At 41.6% G+C, this 18934-nt stretch overlaps 1 protein-coding gene across 1 annotated transcript in view; it reads left to right on the forward strand.

The window, feature by feature from the left end:
- Positions 1-18934, forward strand: part of LOC134069758 (NACHT, LRR and PYD domains-containing protein 1 homolog) — a 62162-nt gene that overhangs the window by 15442 nt on the left and 27786 nt on the right. Inside the window, exons 3-7 of the mRNA XM_062525821.1 lie at positions 2523-2642; positions 3342-3392; positions 3697-3954; positions 11477-13169; positions 13345-13428. Coding sequence (XP_062381805.1) covers positions 2588-2642; positions 3342-3392; positions 3697-3954; positions 11477-13169; positions 13345-13428 — 2141 coding nt within the window. The 5' untranslated portion in view covers positions 2523-2587. The remainder of the gene's footprint in view (positions 1-2522; positions 2643-3341; positions 3393-3696; positions 3955-11476; positions 13170-13344; positions 13429-18934) is intronic.

Genomic DNA, 18934 nt, shown 5'->3' on the forward strand with positions numbered 1-18934 from the left:
GTGGATTGGTGTTTGTATCAGTTGTAACTAAGGTATCAGCTTATATTATTCTGTTTTCTTTAAATTAGATTATGTGATATTAAGGGGAATGGTTATACTTACAAATCCTGGGTGGGTATTTAGATCACCAAAATTAATAATAACCCAAAATTATTGTCTTTATACTGTCATGCATGCAAGTTGTTTTTTTCTGTCCTGGACTCGGTCTTGACTCGGACTCGAGTCTTTTGGACTCGGTCTGTCTTGGACTTGAACCTCTTTGGACTCGGTCTTGACTTGGTCTCGACCGGTCCTGGTCTTGGACTTGTCTTGGACTCGACAAAGGTGGTCTTGACTACAGCCCTGGTAGGCGGTGTATGGTAGTCGTATCTACTTTGTGGCCTATACATGAAATGGGCTCATTATATCAATATAAGGCTTTGCCTATGTTCATTTAAGACACCTACCAATAAGCAGCATTATAGATATTTGACCTAAGTCTTCATATGAGAAGTTTGAGTGTGTAATAGGTCACTTAAAAGCTGTTCTGATTGACTAGGACCATCTTGATGTGTTAGAATCGCTTATAATCGTTTTTTAGGGTTTCCCTCATAGGGCTAAAACAGGTAGTGCAACCCAAAATGTTCAATGTTAACATTCATATTCATATTTTACACATCCAAACCTTTCACAAAAGCATGATTTTGTTAGAAAAGGGGGTAGGGGGTGTATGGTAGTCGTATCTACTTTGTGGCCTATACATGAAATGGGCTCATTATATCAATATAAGGCTTTGCCTATGTTCATTTAAGACACCTACCAATAAGCAGCATTATAGATATTTGACCTAAGTCTTCATATGAGAAGTTTGAGTGTGTAATAGGTCACTTAAAAGCTGTTCTGATTGACTAGGACCATCTTGATGTGTTAGAATCGCTTATAATCGGTTTTTAGGGTTTCCCTATTCATAGGGCTAAAACAGGTAGTGCAACCCAAAATGTTCAATGTTAACATTCATATTCATATTTTACACATCCAAGCCTTTCACAAAAGCATGATTTTGTTAGAAAAGGGGGTAGGGGGTGTATGGTAGTCGTATCTACTTTGTGGCCTATACATGAAATGGGCTCATTATATCAATATATGGCTTTGCCTATGTTAATTTAAGACACCTACCAATAAGCAGCATGGTAGACATTTGACCTAAGTCTTCATATGTGAAGTTTGAGTGTGTAATAGGTCACTTAAAAGCTGTTCTGATTGACTAGGACCATCTTGATGTGTTAGAATCGCTTATAATCGGTTTTTAGGGTTTCCCTATTCTCAGGGCTAAAACAGGTAGTGCATCCCAAAATTTTCAATGTTAACATTCAGATTCATATTCTACACACCCAGACCTTTCAAAAAAGTATGGTTTTGTTGGGAAGTGGGGGGGGTGCACGGTAGGCCTATCTAGCTCGCGGCCTAATGCCAGTTGTAGGCTATCGTTTGTACAGTAGGCTACAAGCTACATTGTTATCATTCTCATCATTGCCATCATGTTTGTTGTTAGCAAGCTAGCTAACGTTATATTTGCTATATCATTTCCTCAGCCTACCTGTTGCTGCATCATACGTTAATGGTGAACTTCAGTAGGCCTACTAAACAAAGTGTCAGCGCTTGCAACTCGTTTGAAGTTGGCAACTTTATTTCAGTCTTATTTTAATAAATGAAGATTTATTTTCCAAAATACTATCCACAATTTTAATCCATTTTCATGAATCACTTTTTAAATGTGGGTTTCCAAGTAATTTCAGTGGAGCTAATTTGTTATTCATCTATTCTTATTGTGTCATACAGTAGCCTATGTTGTCTTTTTAACTAATACAATGTTTTACACAGCAACCTTTTTACATTTACATGCAATGGTAATTCCTTCCATGGAATTAGGCCTACATTTTCTAGTTTTCCCTACAATACTCCGTCTAGAATAGCTTGATCCGCCTGTGTTTACTTCAGCTTCATGGAAGACAACCAACCAGCAAATAGAGGGCGTTCCTGAGGGCGATTATGTTTAAGTAGCAAGCCGTTATCGTTGTGTCCCCCGTTGTTAACATACTGTACATTACCAAACATTAGATTTCAAACTTCAGACAAGCGTCCACCAACCAGGACATGAAAGTTTGCCAGTGAGTCTGACCAGACTCTCTCTATTTGTAGATAGGCTATTCATGTATGGTTTTATTTACAATTAGCATAATAGCTGGTTTGATTTGCATTGACATGATCTTATGGAAAGTACCCCATGCCAATCTGCAAAAAATTAAATCTAACCAAGTGTAATTATCTTACTGTATATTAAGGTATTGTTTTAAGTATGAAAATACTTACCTAGCGCGCTCTCAAAAGATAATTTCACTTAATTTAAGAAGACTTTGACTTATTTTAAGGAGTCTTATCAAGATAAATTGACTTGCACTAGATACATTTGCTTGTTTTACGACAAAATAAGTAGTTATAATGTGGTCTCTGTATTGCCCATGATCTCTTCCACATTCCTATAGTTCTGTCATCAGTTGAGGAGGACTGAAGGAAACGCTGTGCATGAAGGGGCGAAGACAGTGATGTCATGGCCAGCAGCATCCAATCGGACAAACAGGAAGTCCAGCACAATGTGGAAGCAGGTCAGTCACCTTCTGTACTCATCAGCACAAAACACTACATTGGTTGGAACTTAAGAGCATATGGCTAAAGAACACTACATTGGTTGGAACATAAGATCACATGGCTAAAGAACACTACATTGGTTGGAACATTAGAGCATATGGCTAAAGTACACTACATTGGTTGGAACTTAAGAGCATATGGCTTAAGAACACTACGTTAGTTGGAACATAAGAGCATATGGCTAAAGAACACTACATTGGTGGAACATTAGAACATATGGCTAAAGAACACTACATGTACATTGGTTGGAACATTAGAGCATATGGCTAACGCTTGCTTGTAATGATGCACCCCTGTAAGCATTTGGGTCAAATCTAGAATAGAATAGAATAGAATAGAATATATACTTTTTTGATCCCGTGAGGGAAATTCAGTTCTCTGCATTTAACCCAATTTAACCTAATTAGTGAACACACAGCACACAGTGAACACACAGTGAGGTGAATCACACAACCCAGAGCAGTGAGCTGCCTGCCCAGCCAGCGGCGCTCGGGGAGCAGTGAGGGGTTAGGTGCCTTGCTCAAGGGCACTTCAGCCGTGGTGGACTGGTCGGTGATCGAACCGGCAACCCTCCGGTTACAAGCCCGATGCGCTAACCAGTACACCACGGCTGCGCTAACCAGTACACCACGGCTGCCCCAAATCTGTGTACACAGGTGCAGGTGTTGAGAGTCAGACATCTGCAGCATCTCCAGCTAAAGCCACAGGTAAGCCCTGCGACAGCCAACACCCTGAGAGAAATAACAGATCAGTGATCAATAACAACTGAAATCTTAAAACAGTAAGAGGAGTCAAACTGCAATATCACCACAATGATACAGTATAACAGTGCTTATATTGGCCACAGTTATGGCACCACACCAGTATCACAGTGCTTGTATCGGCCACAGTTATGACACCACACCAGTATCACAGTGCTTGTATCGGTCACAGTTATGACATGGTTCTGGTTTTGTGGAGATGTGCGTCTTGGCCACAGTAGGAATTCACAACATAAAACTCTCCTTACAGATCAAGTACTTAACGCTCGGAGTGATCTCATCAATGGGATTGGAGATGCTGCTCTCAAAGCTCTGCTGGATGGCCTTCAGACACCCACCTCTGTCATGGGCCCCGTGATTACAGACAGAGAGAGGAATGAGGTTCTGCAGAAGCACAGTGTGACTGAGGACCAGGTGACCTGCCTGGTTGACATGGTGCGGAAGAAGGGTGAACGGGCCTGTGAGAGATTTCTCTCCCTCCTTAAAGAAGTGGAGCCTGATGTCTATGGTGAGTGCCCATGGTGAGTGTAATGGATGACCATTATGGCTAACCGTGACTCCGGTGAACATGTTGATATAGTGCTGCAGAGGGGTGAACTTGGCCTCTATGGTGAGTTGGGTTGTAGACACCTCAGTGGTCAATGCCCATATGAGTAACCAATCACCAGGAGAAAATGTGGTCTAGTGGGTTCAGCACAACACACAGCACAACACATCACTAGCCGTTAACTGACTGAACGCCGCCTCATCCGCGGCTAGGTTTAACCGGCCATTCCCCGGCTAGGTCAGTGAGGGGAACTAGCCGGCTAAAAGCCCGTGCATCGCCGGCTATCTGTGCAGTCAGTAGCCGTTTACTGACTGCACAGATAGCCGGCGATGCACGGGCTTTTAGCCGGCTAGTCCCGATTGTACTCACTGATAGCCGGCTAATCGCCGAGGTGATTTACGCTGCCAATTGTCCTCCCCTGAGGGTACACATATTCCCGGGGCGACTCCAGTGAGCAAGCGAGGCGGCTATGCAGCGGCTAGCTGAGACATGGGCGGAGCTGTCAACAACGAGAGTTGTGCACACACTGCTGAAAGACTTAAAATCAGCAAACAGCTGACTGACTGTATGCTGAGCACAGCTGTCAGATCATCATCATACTGTTCACATACTGGTCCTTGTGGTCCATCTAGCACACTGTTCTTTCAAATGTCAATGGCAATTAAATCGCCAAACATCTCAGCATTTATTTATTAATTGCTAACATATTGGGAAAACATATCCTGCTTTATCTACAGCCAGGATAAATTAGCTAGACCTTGGCTAGCTTGCTCAAATAACCATTGACAACGTATTTCGTTAAAGCATATAGGCTAGGCCTATATCATACCCACCCTAAGGTTTAAGAAACATAACAATGTTGTCCAATTTTAGTTTAATGCATTTTTCTGAATTGGAGAGGTCTCCTTATGAGGGTAGGCTCTGCATTTTAAATGGCTAATCGCTAATCGCTAATCGCGATTAGCATCGTTGGTTTAAGGGCGATTCTTAGACTACGGGCACTTTTGACCATGTGAACTTGAGGGGGAAATAAGTTGTCAAATCAAAATGGTCACAGTCTCACAGGTTAGTATAACTAGTCTAGTTTGATGATCCATAAGAGAACACACTAATATTGCAAGACAAATAGGTGTTTTTTGACATATTTTTTGAACCGCATTGAAGAAATGTCATTTCCATCACATGTAAATATTTGATTATTATGTTAAATTAGAATGATATACATAATTTCTTGATAGTGTGAGATCTCTTTAACACATAGTTTTACCAGTTTATACTGATATTGGAATTGCCATACATTTGTGGATTGAGTAAATTAATTGTCATGAGTACCAAATACAAAACTTACATCTACAACAACTTGAAATATAATATTAGATTGGTTAGATACATTCCAGGAAATAACTTCTTGTATTATTACATTAAGTGCAACTTTATCTCTTAAACTATGCAGAAGTTTTTTATGAGTGATTAGAATTTTTAACATATTTTTGAAAAAGGTATGAGATGGTGGAAATGACTTTGTGTGGTGGAAATGACTGGGTGTTGTGGAAATGACAGTGAATGGACAGACGTCCATGTAGAAAAACAGGTGACATTTATTTGAAACCTCCTAAGCACACAATTCCATTTAACAAATCAATTTGGTCTGTTTGGTCTCTTACCATAACCAGATGAACAGATATAGTCTTACTGTAAAGAACATTAACCACAAATAGTCACACAAAAATTTAAACACAGAAAGTGGTTAGATAAACAGTTTTGAATTTTAGAATACAAAAAAACACCTAAACCTTTGTCATATCGATGTATTGTAACAAGAACTATGAATCACTTTGAGTGCCTGTAAAGCATCTTGAACACATGCATGTGTGTGTGTGTATGTGTGTGTGTGAGAGAGAGAGAGAGAGAGAGAGAGAGAGTGTGTGTGAGAGAGAGTGTGCTTGTGTATGTGTGTGTCGGTGTGTGTGCCTGTGGGCGTGTGTGCCTGTGCGTTTGTGCATGTGTGGTATTGTATTTTAATTGGTCTCTTAGATGAACACTGTTCTAAAGATAACATTTTAAAGACACCGCAAACTGTTTCACATCATATCGAAAAAATTAACTGTGAAGCATCTTGAACGAGAGAGAGAGAGAGAGAGCGAGAGAGAGAGGGAGATCACTGTTCTTACAGGCAGGCATTTAGGGTGACCAAACAATATGTGTGTGAGATAATCTACAGTATGTGTGTGCATGAAAGTGAGGTTGTGTGAGAAATAGAGAGTTTACAGACAGGAAGTGTGTGAGAGACAGAGAGAGAAATGGTGGCAGTAAGATTCAAGGCCAAATCTTGCAGATTTCCTTCCAAACGGCCGTCTTAATCTGCTTGTGCCGTTTCGTTACTGGTACGGGCTCAGGGATGAGCCCTATTATATCCATTGGTTGGTACCAGAGGACATCATCCCTGGGTGGCCAATAAAAGCGATTGACCCCAATTCCAGTCATTGTTTTCACTTGAGCACCACTGTATGAATTGACATCCTGAATGACACCTGGGTACACATCGTCATCATAAATGACTGCGCACCACTGACCAATTAGACCCTCCTGTACATCCAAAATTGGCTGCAGACCTGCATCATGGGATGTAACAGGATGTGTGCTAGTAGAGGGAGTAGCATCATCCCAAGGCTGAAACTGGACTGTTTGTGGTGTAAAACAGTTGCAGTTACCGGGTGCTGAGCAAAAACAACTGAGAATCCTCCAAGTCATCTGACTTGGAGAATGAGAGACGATCTGCAAGGAGATTTAAAAAAAACAGCGTGTTAGAGCATTCAATTAGTCACAGCTTGTTAGAGCATTCAATTCACTTGTGTTAAGAAACAACAGTGAGGCCATACAGTACCTGATGAATTTTCATCGTGCCACGAATTGTCTGTAATTCAGTTGGAACGTGAACATCCATTGCCTCAACGGCATCTGGCTCAATGTAGAACAGCTCGGTGGAAGACTTTTGCTGGTTAAGCTCCTCAAACAGTACTCGAGCGTCTGGAATGTCCCTCCCTCTTGCAATAAGATCATCCGCTCTTCTCTTCACTGCCGCTCCAATCCCATCAGCTGGGCCTTTGCCGTGGCCAGCCTCTAAGAAATTCCAGGTTACCCTTTTCCAACCCATTTGATAAGGAACATTGGTGAGGAGGAAGAAGTTCTTTTTGGAGCGGTATTGAGTCGTTGGTCCGTCACTAACCACATGAAGTGTGGTGGCAGTGGGATGTTGCTCTTTCAAGTAGGTCAGTACTTGGGTAAGATGTGCCCATATCGCAGAAGGGTCGTGCCGATAAGAAGGGCTGATTGAACATAAAGACTTCACATTCTTCCAGGTATAGGCCACACCAGTATGGAGCGAGACCTGGTGATGTGAATCTCCAAAATGTACCGCCTGGACCTCACTGTTATACTTACACTGGAAGTTCTCAGCAAAATCAATATGCAGAATGACCTCGTCCTCTGTTAAGTTTTCTTTTAGGCCACGGAGAGCTGCATATTGATGCCTGATGTTGTAAGCATGCTTACCAAGTTTTTCTTCTAGATCTGTTGAAAAGTCCTCCAGTAAAGTATTCAGTGTGCCCTCCACTTTCTCTTTGACAGTGAGATGAACTGTGAATTTCTCTTTAGTTCCATCTTTCTTTTTTCTCTCTCTCTCCTCAGCTTTCGCCTTCCATGCATGCCAAAATGTCTGGGCCCCAGGGTCAAAGGCTGAGACTTGCAATTTTTTGTCCACACAGTTGGGACATTCTCTGTACATACACTCTTTAGTGTAGGGAGAACAGCACAGAGAGACAACCAAATCTTCAATTTTGTTGCTGGTTATCACTTTGTGCTGCAGCAGTTTGTCTGCCATTAACTGGATATTGGCATGTGTCTTGCATAAGCACGTGTCCCTGTCTTTTATTGTGGGCTTTATGATCCAGAAAGGACGCTTCTTGCAGAACTCACTATATGAAACCTTAATGTCAGGATACTCCTTCTGAAATTTGTCATGAACTATTTCCATTGGCTCATTAAGGAATCGCTTTTGTTTTTTCATTTTTTTCTGCGTCACAGTCTCCTTTTTCCCCGTTGTTGCTCTGCTGTTCTCGTCTCTTTCTAAGAATTGCTTGATTTTCTCTTCTGTGTCTGTGCTCATGCTGTTTTTTTGCTTCTTTCTTGTGTATGTGTTAAGTGCTGCTGACCGGTTTTCGTTTTTTTTCATTCTCTTGGTTGAGAAGCCAAATTCTTTTCTAGCCATTTTCAGGAGGCGATACTTCTTGATGATCTTTCCAGCCATTATCTTTGAAAGAAGTTGTTTGTCTCTCTCTGATGAGACATTTTCATGTCTTTGTCTCAGCTCAGCAAGAAGAACATTGTGGAAAAGCAAAGTTCTTCTTAGAGTGTGTGGTGGGGTTGCCATCTGCTTTTTGGACTTAGCATTTGGGGAGTCAGCCTGCGTCACTTTCTTCACTAATCGATCATACCGTTTGCGGTACCTCGCAGCCTTCTGCAGAGCCTTCTCAAGCTTAGCATTGCTTTCATACAACGATGCCCAAACCTTTGAACGCCTTCTTAGAACCTTTTTCCTTCCCCTCTGTTTTTGAGTTAAAGGTTGGTCAGAAGGAGATGGCAAGGGTGATGACGGTGGTATGGGAGGTGGATCATGTTCTGGCTGCACAGAATCTGGAGAGGTTGGTGGTGTAGTGGTAGAAAGGTAGGCCTGTACCTGAAGATTTTTTTTTATATTCTCCCGACAATTTCTTTGATTTGTTCTCCATTGTCTCCTTCTTTTGCGTTGTTCTCGTTTTGTCAAATCTGCAATTGGCTTTACAACCCCTCTTTCTTTTTTCCTCTGGTATCTCTCCCTGTCTCTCTTCTTTCGCTCTTCATATTTGACAGGGTCCTCTTTTAGTCTATCCCTATAGGCCTGAGACCTATCTGCAGACTTCGACTTCGGCATCTTTAAAATAGATGAAAATGTATTTCAACAAATAAACATTTGAATAAATACATTAACATTGTACAATATTTGTATCCTTATTCATTTTAATAAATAAATTACCCATATGTAGCCACACAATCTATGAATTGCACTTTGTAAGCATAAATGTCATTTCCACCTCACCTTTGTCATTTCCACCCAAGAAGGTAGTGTGTTGGAAATGACGGTGGTGGAAATGACATTCCTACAGTATTTCGTAAAAAAAAACACGCTAGCATCACAGATTAGCTATTGATTGGTATCTAGCATTTCATGCATGTAAATTTAATCTATGTATGTTAAAAAATCTATTTATTTACAAACTCAATTGATGTTACGCCCTGTTTGGAAATGACATACAATAAAAATATTTTGATTTCAAGCGATATTTACCTCGAGTTTTCTTCAAAAGTTGGTGAAGAAATTCAAAATCTCCTCCATATCAGGCATGTGCTGTGATGTCACTGTTCATTTCCATAGAAACTACCCAAACAATCTTTCCTAAAAACTTTTTAAAGGGACATTACAGTGTTGTGGTGGAAATGACTGCAATACTGTGGGACAACTACATTTTGTATATAAAGTCACATAAATAGGTGTCTGACCTTTAATACCCCAATTATGTTTTGATTATTTGACTGATATTGTATTCAGTCAAATAAAAAAAAATAGATAAATCAGTTATTTTACAATTCATTTTCATTGTTGAAGATCAGAAGTCTGGGTGTGGGACAAGCACAAAATGGCAATATTTGCACCTATAACCATGCTGAAAAGGGGGAAAAAATAATTGCAGACTACTGGAAAAAAGTTTCTGAAGTAATTTTATTGTAAAGTTTATTATGAAAGTGTGAATTTTTAAAAAATATTATTTTTTTATAAAATATGATCAAGGGACATGAAAGTGCCCGTAGTCTAAGAATCGCCCTTAAACTTTGCAGAGCTGTTTTGTTGTTATCACAAAAATACTGATTGTAACTGCTGTTAGGAAGACAGTTTGGAACCTGGCAGACGTGAGGCAGTGAAAGGTATAATGCATAGTCCAAGCGGAATGAGTGGAGAGTTGATATTGTGGCGAGGCAAGAATTACTCTGTTAGGAAATGTTTATTACCAGATGAATATGAGGAATGACATTACATGGAAGTGGCCTGTTTAAGATCCCCGTGGCTATATCCCACAACATGGGTGGCATCCCGTAACATAAACCCCTTATCCCACAACACATCAGCTGACTAGTCTAACCGTCAACTATCTTATGACAACAGGCTGCTTAACCATCTTAGCCGTAGGCTACATTTCCCCCTTGCATGAACGTAACACAAGCATATCCGAGCCGCGCTACAATATTGTGTCACATCGAGCTAACAAGTCTAGCTAGCCACAAACAACAGTGCATACCAGACTGTATAGAACAGGTGCATACTGCATAGGCTACTAATGACACTTTTTTACGGTCAGTGAATAGCACAGAGTGAAAATCAATGTTTGCTTTATATCTAGTGACAGTGGTGATGTCGTCAGTTTGGATAAGTAGAGTAAACTTAGTCAGAAGATCTAGAAATATCCAACGGAGGAGCAGAGAACTTGACAGAGAGCTGCACCGCTGTTTTGAGAATGACAGTAGTGTCACGAGACTTCGACGCCTATGTTGTTGTACGTCACTGTTCAACTTCACACCCAGTTCTTACATGTTTACGCCTACACCGAGGCGGCTTTGGAATATCGCGCCTCTTGTCCTCACTGACCTAGCCGGGGAATGGCCGGTTAAACCTAGCCGCGGATGAGGCGGCGTTCAGTCAGTTAACGGCTAGTAAACGGCTACTGTGATCCACATAATGAAACATAAGTTTAAAGTATATAGTTTATAGTATATAGTATATATAATATATAGTAATTCCATTGTAGAAATACAATTTGGTTTTGTTATGGAAAAATAAGGCATGATTAGTGTAATGTAGCTGGTCCATTGATTTCTAATCATTATGGGTGTGTTAAGAGTCATTGGCATCAACCATAATTGCCTGTAAGAAATATGGCACATAGAGGGGAGCAGATGAAATACTGTTCAACATTGTGGTGACTACAAACAAATGAGGTCACGAGATGCTAAGTGAGGGAGTTAAAAACACAGTGCAAACTTTATTTTATTGTCCAAAACTCCAACATATTCCATGAAAACTTCAAAGCAGCATGGCAGACAATGACAAGGCCAGACACAAACTGCTAGCGCATTGTGCAAATATGCAATAAACTGTGTTGCTTCTATACAAAAATATGGTCGACAAAAAATGTGCTCTCCCTACTCAACCCCTCCATATAGCCGTACCTATGCCCAGGTGGATATATTCATTCATTCATTGCACTTATGTCCACATGATTTTGATCCCAATTAAATTAAAGTATCAGTGCAAAACCCACACACAACATACAGGCAGTATCATATGGCTACTATAAACATAATATTAACATTTCAATTTGTAATACTGTTTCAGACCAACACCAAATGATCCTCAATCTTAAGGAGTGGATCTGCTCGCAGTATATGACAGTACAGGAGTATAACTCCCTACCTGGACAGGACGTGCTGTTGACTGACCGCTACACTGACCTGCTGATAGTCCAGCAACACAGAAAGCAGGAAGAGAAAGAGGAGGAGATTCGTTTCAGAGGAGCGAGTCTCTTCAGTGCCAGGGAGGCATATCACAGCACCACTGTGGACCAGTTCTTCATCCCTAATGACCGTGGAAACATTCCTAAAGCAGTCATTCTTCAGGGCCACTCTGGACATGGCAAATCCTTTATGGCACAGAAGATCATGTTGGACTGGGCATTAGGCAACCTCTTCCAGGATCGATTTGAACTTATTTTACACCTGAGATGTAAAGAACTGAACCAGGTGTCTAGAGAGAGGAACAACAGTTCTGTGGTGGATCTAGTGAGCTGCGATAAGACATTCACCCCACTGATCTCACAGAAATTCAAGGACTCACCACAGAAGGTGCTCTTCCTCATAGATGGATTTGATGAACTGCGATTCACATTGAGTGAAATCAGTGACTCATCTGTCAAAGACCCTTTCACACCAGCTCCTGTTGAGGCCATTCTGAGGGCTCTGTTGAAGGGGTCAATCCTTCGTGATTGCTTCCTGCTAGTCACCACCAGGCCCACTGCTGCAGACACTCTGAGCAAACTGCTCAAACACCCTCTGCGTTTCACAGAGACTCTGGGTTTCTCTGAGAAGGGGGTGCAGGAGTACTTCCAGAGGTTCTGTCAAGATCAGCAGGTAGCAGAAAAGTCATTGAAGAGTGTGAGGGCAACTGGAACACTCTTCTCTTCCTGTTCCATTCCAGTCATATGCTGGATTGTCTGCACAGTTTTCCGGGAGCAGCTAAAAGAAAATGCTGAAATGGCTGAACTGGAAACAACCACCTCCATATTTGTCCACTTTGTGTCCACTCTGCTGGAGCATCACTGCCAGGGTTTGAGTCAACCCGTCCCTACTCTGCTGAGGACCCTGGGCCAGCTGGCAGAGAGAGGGATGCTGGAGCAGCAGGTCCTGTTTGAGAAGGAAAGTGTGTTGAGTACCGTCTCAGATCTAGCCAGTGTTCCCTTCCTGTGCAAGTTCCTCCTGAAGAAGAAAGTCTGCCTGGAGGAAATGTTCAGTTTCATGCATCTCAGCTTTCAGGAGTTCTTTACTGCACTCTACTACACCTCAGACCAGAATGAGGAGAAAGTCAAAGAGCTCCTTGGTTCTGTCAAGGAATATGACGACAAGTCCTATGTCCTACCTGTCATTCAGTTTCTTTGTGGTCTCTCAAATAAGGAGGTGATACAAGACCTGAAGAAACTTAAGCTGCCTTCCACTCCTTCCATTCGAGGACAGTTGGAAAAGTGGATTCTTGAACTCATTAAAAAAAATAGACATTCAAAGAAAAGTAATGAGTTGCTGTTCATTCTTCACTGTCTATATGAGTTCCATGAGGAGGAGTTTTTGAGGAGAGCCATGGAGGTTTGGGGTAAGATAGCCTTTAACTCTATTCCCCTGAAGAGGACAGACTGCTCAGTGCTGCTGTACTGCCTGCAACGCTGCCCGACCATCAGAAGCCTGGAGCTCAAAGAGTGCAACATCACAGCAGAGAAGCTGAGGATGCTGCAACCTGCACTGAGCAGGTGTGAGGAGCTGGGGTGAGTGTGTGTGTGTGTAATATAAATGAATATAGCCACATTAATAAGCACTTTAGATATATTAAAGTTCAGTTTGATTTCCTATTAAAACAACCTACCTGTCACATTCATATGAACTTAATTCTGACATTGTATGCAAGGAGTGCTGGTTGAATGTGTGTTTGTGTGTTTGCAGTTTAGATGTTGAGAAGCTGTCCGATGCTGATGTGAATGATCTGGTCTCAGCTCTGGGGGAAAGAAAGATCCTGAGTGAACTATGGTAAGAATTGTATTCATATGAACACATAGGAACTCTTTCAGTTGTCTAGTTGTGTTTCTTGTGAAATATCTCAGTGTTTGCTATGTGGAAGTAAGAATGATGTCAATTTAAGCTGATACTAATGTGAGGATTGAGTCCGAGTTCTTGTTTTGTGTCAGTGATTTGTGATTCAATTTGGATTTTTACAGTGATTAGGCTTAGTTGTAGATGAAATGTGTAAAATCCCCTACCTATAGCACGAGGAATTTAGCATCTCTCCTGTGTATACTTGAAATAGTTGTGGTATGTGTAGACGCATTGGAAGAGAAGAGCCATTAGGTGGAAGGAATGCACTCTTTTGACCATGTTTGCGTGCTTGCTCAGTGAAAGTATGCTTTAGGAAATGCTCATGAATTTCTAATATTACAGAACTTTTGTTTATTATGACTGCCGCGCAGCAAAGCGGCGGTCTGTAGATTTAGTCCGATTTATTTTTTGTGCGGAGCAAATTTCTGTCAAGGATTCCCTGGACACTGAAAGACCGGGGTGCACGAAAATTTATGGGCATGTAGCCCCACATGGATAGCATGGAACCATTGTTTTTCGTTTTGATCCATCGAAATATCATGCACGTCAGTAATGTGTGTAGTGCATAATGAAAAGGCAAACGGGAATCGCTGCAGCCAGTCTAAGCTGCGTCAGGCCAGAGCAGAACCGAGAGGCCGAGGAGGCCACAGCACACAGGCTTTATCCTGACGCCAATTAACACGGAGCCACGCCCCCTCATCAACCACCAGAACTCTCCAGCTCCTCCTGCAGGACGAAATGCAAGACAAGATAGCAACAATATGCCTAGTACCCAAGAGCACCATTCAGACAGAGGGAGGACAAGACGTAACACTGCGCGGCACGGCAAAGCCAGGGCGTCACAAGCGCCACCTAGTCAAAAATGAGAATCAAAAATCAAAAGTGTTGTAATCGCAGGTATCTCTGGCTGACATAGTGCTGCATGAAACTGGAAGTGTATCATTATGACACCCTCTGAATGCATGCCAAGTTTTGTGGAACTCTGTACATGGGGGGTCATACAATGAATTAAAGTGTAACTTCACCCCATAACTCCACCCACGGTGACGTTGGGTGTTTCTCAAAGTCAAGAGCGCATCCTTGATAGAATGCTTTCTTTCGAGTCGAGTGCTAGAGAGACAAGGCTACACACCTTCCCAGTACCCTCCCCAGCCGTCAAGATCACATGCGAGTAAGTGCACGCCAGTTCCCACTGTGCGCTTCATTTGAACCGTGGAAATTGTGCTCCTTTTACAGGAGTTTCGACAACTGTGCAGCTGCACTTTCCCCTAAATAAACTAAATAAACGTTTTTTGAGTAGCCTACAGTATTTCCACATGTGACTTGGTCTTCACATATCACAATCCGTAGTTTATAATTATGTTAGTGTCAATGGAAAGTTATACCGGTAATTGGCAACGGCAACGGTAATGTTGATCTTGTACAAAGTTCGCATTGGGCGAAGTTCAGAGATAAATCAATAACAACAGTCTATCACAACTTTTTCATGCACATTGACATATGCATTTATGATGAATATGCACAATAACTTGATATACATGCCTGAGCAAATATACGATGGCATTAACAAAACACATGAGAAATCGTAGGCAATTTAGCCTACATTAACACGCACTGCTTCTTTGCATCTACTCTCCATCTCCCTCTCCCTCTTTTTTTTAAATCACACCGTCAGAAAATGTTATCGTCCATACGCAAAGGATTGTGGGTTATTTCTTCACACCGAGGATCCATCGATGCATCCTCCAAAATTCCCCCGAAATTCTCAAAACGAAAGATTCAGTACTTATCTTAGAAGTGGAGCAGGCCAGAGGCTGACCACTGCCAGCAGGAAGGGGTCCGCAGGATACACACCACATGCCAAAAACACTCTGCAATCAAAAGCAAAGACACCCGCAGTGTGCTACAGCACTACACAGTGCTCAGGCTAAAGTGAGGAGACTCCACCACCTGGGGTCAGCATGCCACTTACTTGGGCCCCACTGCTCCTGTCCTAAAAGAGAGAGAGCAGACACTGTGGTCAGCATGATCGTGTGAATCACTGAGTCACTGTATGCACACCACGGGGGGAGTGGCATTCTGGGAGCTTTCTCAATCGGACGGCGAGGAATTTCCGGGGTGTGGGCTGGCCCATTGGTTTTTCAAAGTGTTCGTGACATGCACGCGGTTACTGTAATATGATGATAATGGTGTAAAGGGTTAATAAGATGAGCCAGCAGGCTATGAAATAAGGAGATGGCCAAATATACAGTACATATACAGTACAGTACAGTAGGTAACTTATTCTGGCCACAGTAACCCAATCTGCTACACATGCACAGTAACCAGATTGAAACCAAAGACTGAAATAAGACTGATGTTGAAACTATTATGTTGTGTTAGGACTGAAACTGTTAGAAGACAATATTTTCTAGTAGGGCTGTAGTCAAGACCACCTTTGTCGAGTCCAAGACAAGTCCAAGACCAGGGGCCTCATTTATAAAAGTATCGTGTAGAAACCATCGTTCATTTGATCTTAGATCATTTCTGATATGATCGTACGTGTGATTCAGAGAAACGAACGTACGCACAAAAAAACGTGCGTACGCCACTCTTGCAGATGTGGCCATTATAAATCGCAAATGAACGTGAATTTGTGCGCAGCCGGGTGATTTTAGGTCTCCGCCTTGTACACGCCCCCTCATCAATATCATTAGCATAGGCTTTAATGCAATCAATGGCTGAGTTGTACCTAAAATACATATATTGAAAACTGTAAAGGCCCAGCCTATGCCATCTGATGTTAACCTATGTTTATGCGCTGTTAGTTCGAATAATTAATTATAATTTTCCAAGCAGCGCTTTCTGGAAAGAAATATGCATCCATGTCCATTGTCCTCTGCTTGCTTTTATTCCTTCTGCTTGCAGTAATGTAGTAGGCAATGTGTGGCAAATGTAGTAGGTTTACTTTGGTAATAGAACATAGTAGGCTACCTTATGACGGAAATACCTACAGTACATCATACTAATTTAGGCCTATACGTTATGGTACAGTATGGCTTTTCCAATATGACCCAGGGTTAGATACTGCCCATGTAGCCTACGGCGGACTACATTATAAGCGAGATACTGTATGTCATGTAGACCGAACGTTTATGGATAGGCTATGTTTTTACTGTATAGCGAATAGTATAAGTAGTTTACCGGTCATTCTTCATTCATTCTGCGCGTCGGGATTCAAGCAATATCGATGTCAGCGACTGTTTACTTTCAAGAATGTCCAGTGACCTTTATAGCCTACCTTTATATATTTTTATATTTTAGCCTGCATTATCCTAATTGTTATTATCCACGTATTGCCATCTGGGTATTTCACAAAACCAAGATAGGGGATTTAGACAGGCTTACTGGGTTATCCTGGATGAACATAGCCTTGACTTGGTTTCACAGAAGAGATCACATATAAGTTACCATGGGAATTTATACTTGGAAGCTAGCCTGCTCCCGACCAGGCTAACAGCCAAGCTAAGTTAATTCTAATGGTAATTACATTATCTGATTGGTTCTGCTAGCTGTCATTCAAATCAGACCTCCATGCGATTTTTTCAAAGAGCTGTATTCCATTTATATATTATTTGCTACTTGCATTTACTCGCAAAACACAGCAGAATGTCTGCCTATATGGATGTTATTTAAATTATGGTGGCCTTATAATTAATAACATACTCGTTGTTTGCTTATTTTTTGACGGACGTTTGATGAATAGCCTAGTAGTTTATTGGAAGTGAAGGGGACATGTTTCAAAGGTGTTTTCAACTAATTCGACAAATTAAGATATATATAGTCATACTGTGTGCATCTTTGCGGTGGCAAAGCGCTTTCTTAATGACGTTGCGTGCCGAGACAAGGAAGCTCTCACACGTGGGTGCATACGTACATTTGCATTCACTTGGTCTGCCACACCTACTCCCGCTATGTAACAGAAATAATCATGATTCCCATCCAAAAAAGTACAACTTTACCTCGTTGTTAGTCTATATCAAAAGCGGTTGTTCACTTTGTGTGCAAGACGCTATTTTTCGCGTCTTTTTTATTCCCACCTTGAGTTATTTGGGGGAGAAACGAGAACGCGCACACATACCGAATAACTTACACCTGTCTTGACCTAGCCGCCTCAACTCATCTGCGCTCAGCATTAGTGAAACGTATTTAGCATGTTTACTTTGACCAGGCTTGGTCAACCGCGTGTGTCGTCACTTATCTTGGATCTACTTACTCTGGTTTTGTGAAATAGGCCCCCGGGATATCTTGGTTATCCTGGCTCAATTTATCCGTGATCCAGTTGCACAAAAGCGGGATAGGGGGCAGCAGGATATGTTATGGTAAGTTACCATGGCGATTTATTCTGTGGAGCTAGCCTGCTCCTGACCAGGCTCACAGCCAAGATAAGTTGATTCTAATGGTAATTACATTATCTGATTGGTTCAGCTAGCTGTCATTCAAATGAGACCTCCACGTGATTTTTTTTAAAGAGCTGTAGATTACATTTATATATTATTTGCAACATGCATTTACTCGCAAAACACAGCAGAATGTCTGCCTAATACCATATGGATGTCATTTAAATTATGGTGGCCTTATAATTAATAACATAGCCTACTCGTTGTTTGCTTCTTTTTTGACAGATGTTTGATGAATAGGCTGCTGTAGTAGTTGATTGGAAGTGGAGGGGACATTTTTCGAAGGTGTTTTGAACTAATTCGGCTTTTAAGACAAATCAAGATACTTTGTGCATCTTTGCGGTGGCAAAGCGCTTCCTAATGACGTTGCGTGCCGAGACAAGGAAGCTCTCACAGACGTGGGTGCATACGTAAATTTGCATTCAGTTGATCTGCCACACCTACTCCCGCTATGTAACAGAAATAATCATGATCCCCCATCCAAAAAAGTAAAACTTTACCTCGTTGTTAGTCTATATCAAAAGCGGTTGTTTACTTTGTGTGCAAGACGCTATTTTTCGCGTCTTTTTTATTCCAACCGCGAGTTATTGGGGGAGAAACGAGAACGCGCACATACACCGGATAACTTACACCTGGCTTGATGAATCCGTGTCTGCTCATCCTGGATTGGTCTTTGTGCAACCAATTCAGCCGGTACCCAGCAAACAATTAACGTTCTGCTAACTTTCACTAACGTTAGCTTTTGGTTCCCCTATGGTTCGTTTTTCAGCAACCTACTAATAACGTTTAGAGAACGTTATCTCCAGGTTGTCAAAACAAATAACGTTCCCCTAACGTTTTTACAACTAAAGAAAAAAACGTTATATTCTGGTTGAATCCCAGCAAGCAAATAACGTTAGCCGCTGGTTCTCCTGTGGTTAGTTTATCAGTAACCTTCTAATACCCTGGAGAGAACGTTAGCTCCAGGTTATCAAAGTTTCCCGAACGTTATTACAACTAAA

This window comes from Sardina pilchardus, chromosome 22 (assembly GCF_963854185.1).
Source record: "Sardina pilchardus chromosome 22, fSarPil1.1, whole genome shotgun sequence".
Classification (NCBI taxonomy): domain Eukaryota; kingdom Metazoa; phylum Chordata; class Actinopteri; order Clupeiformes; family Clupeidae; genus Sardina; species Sardina pilchardus.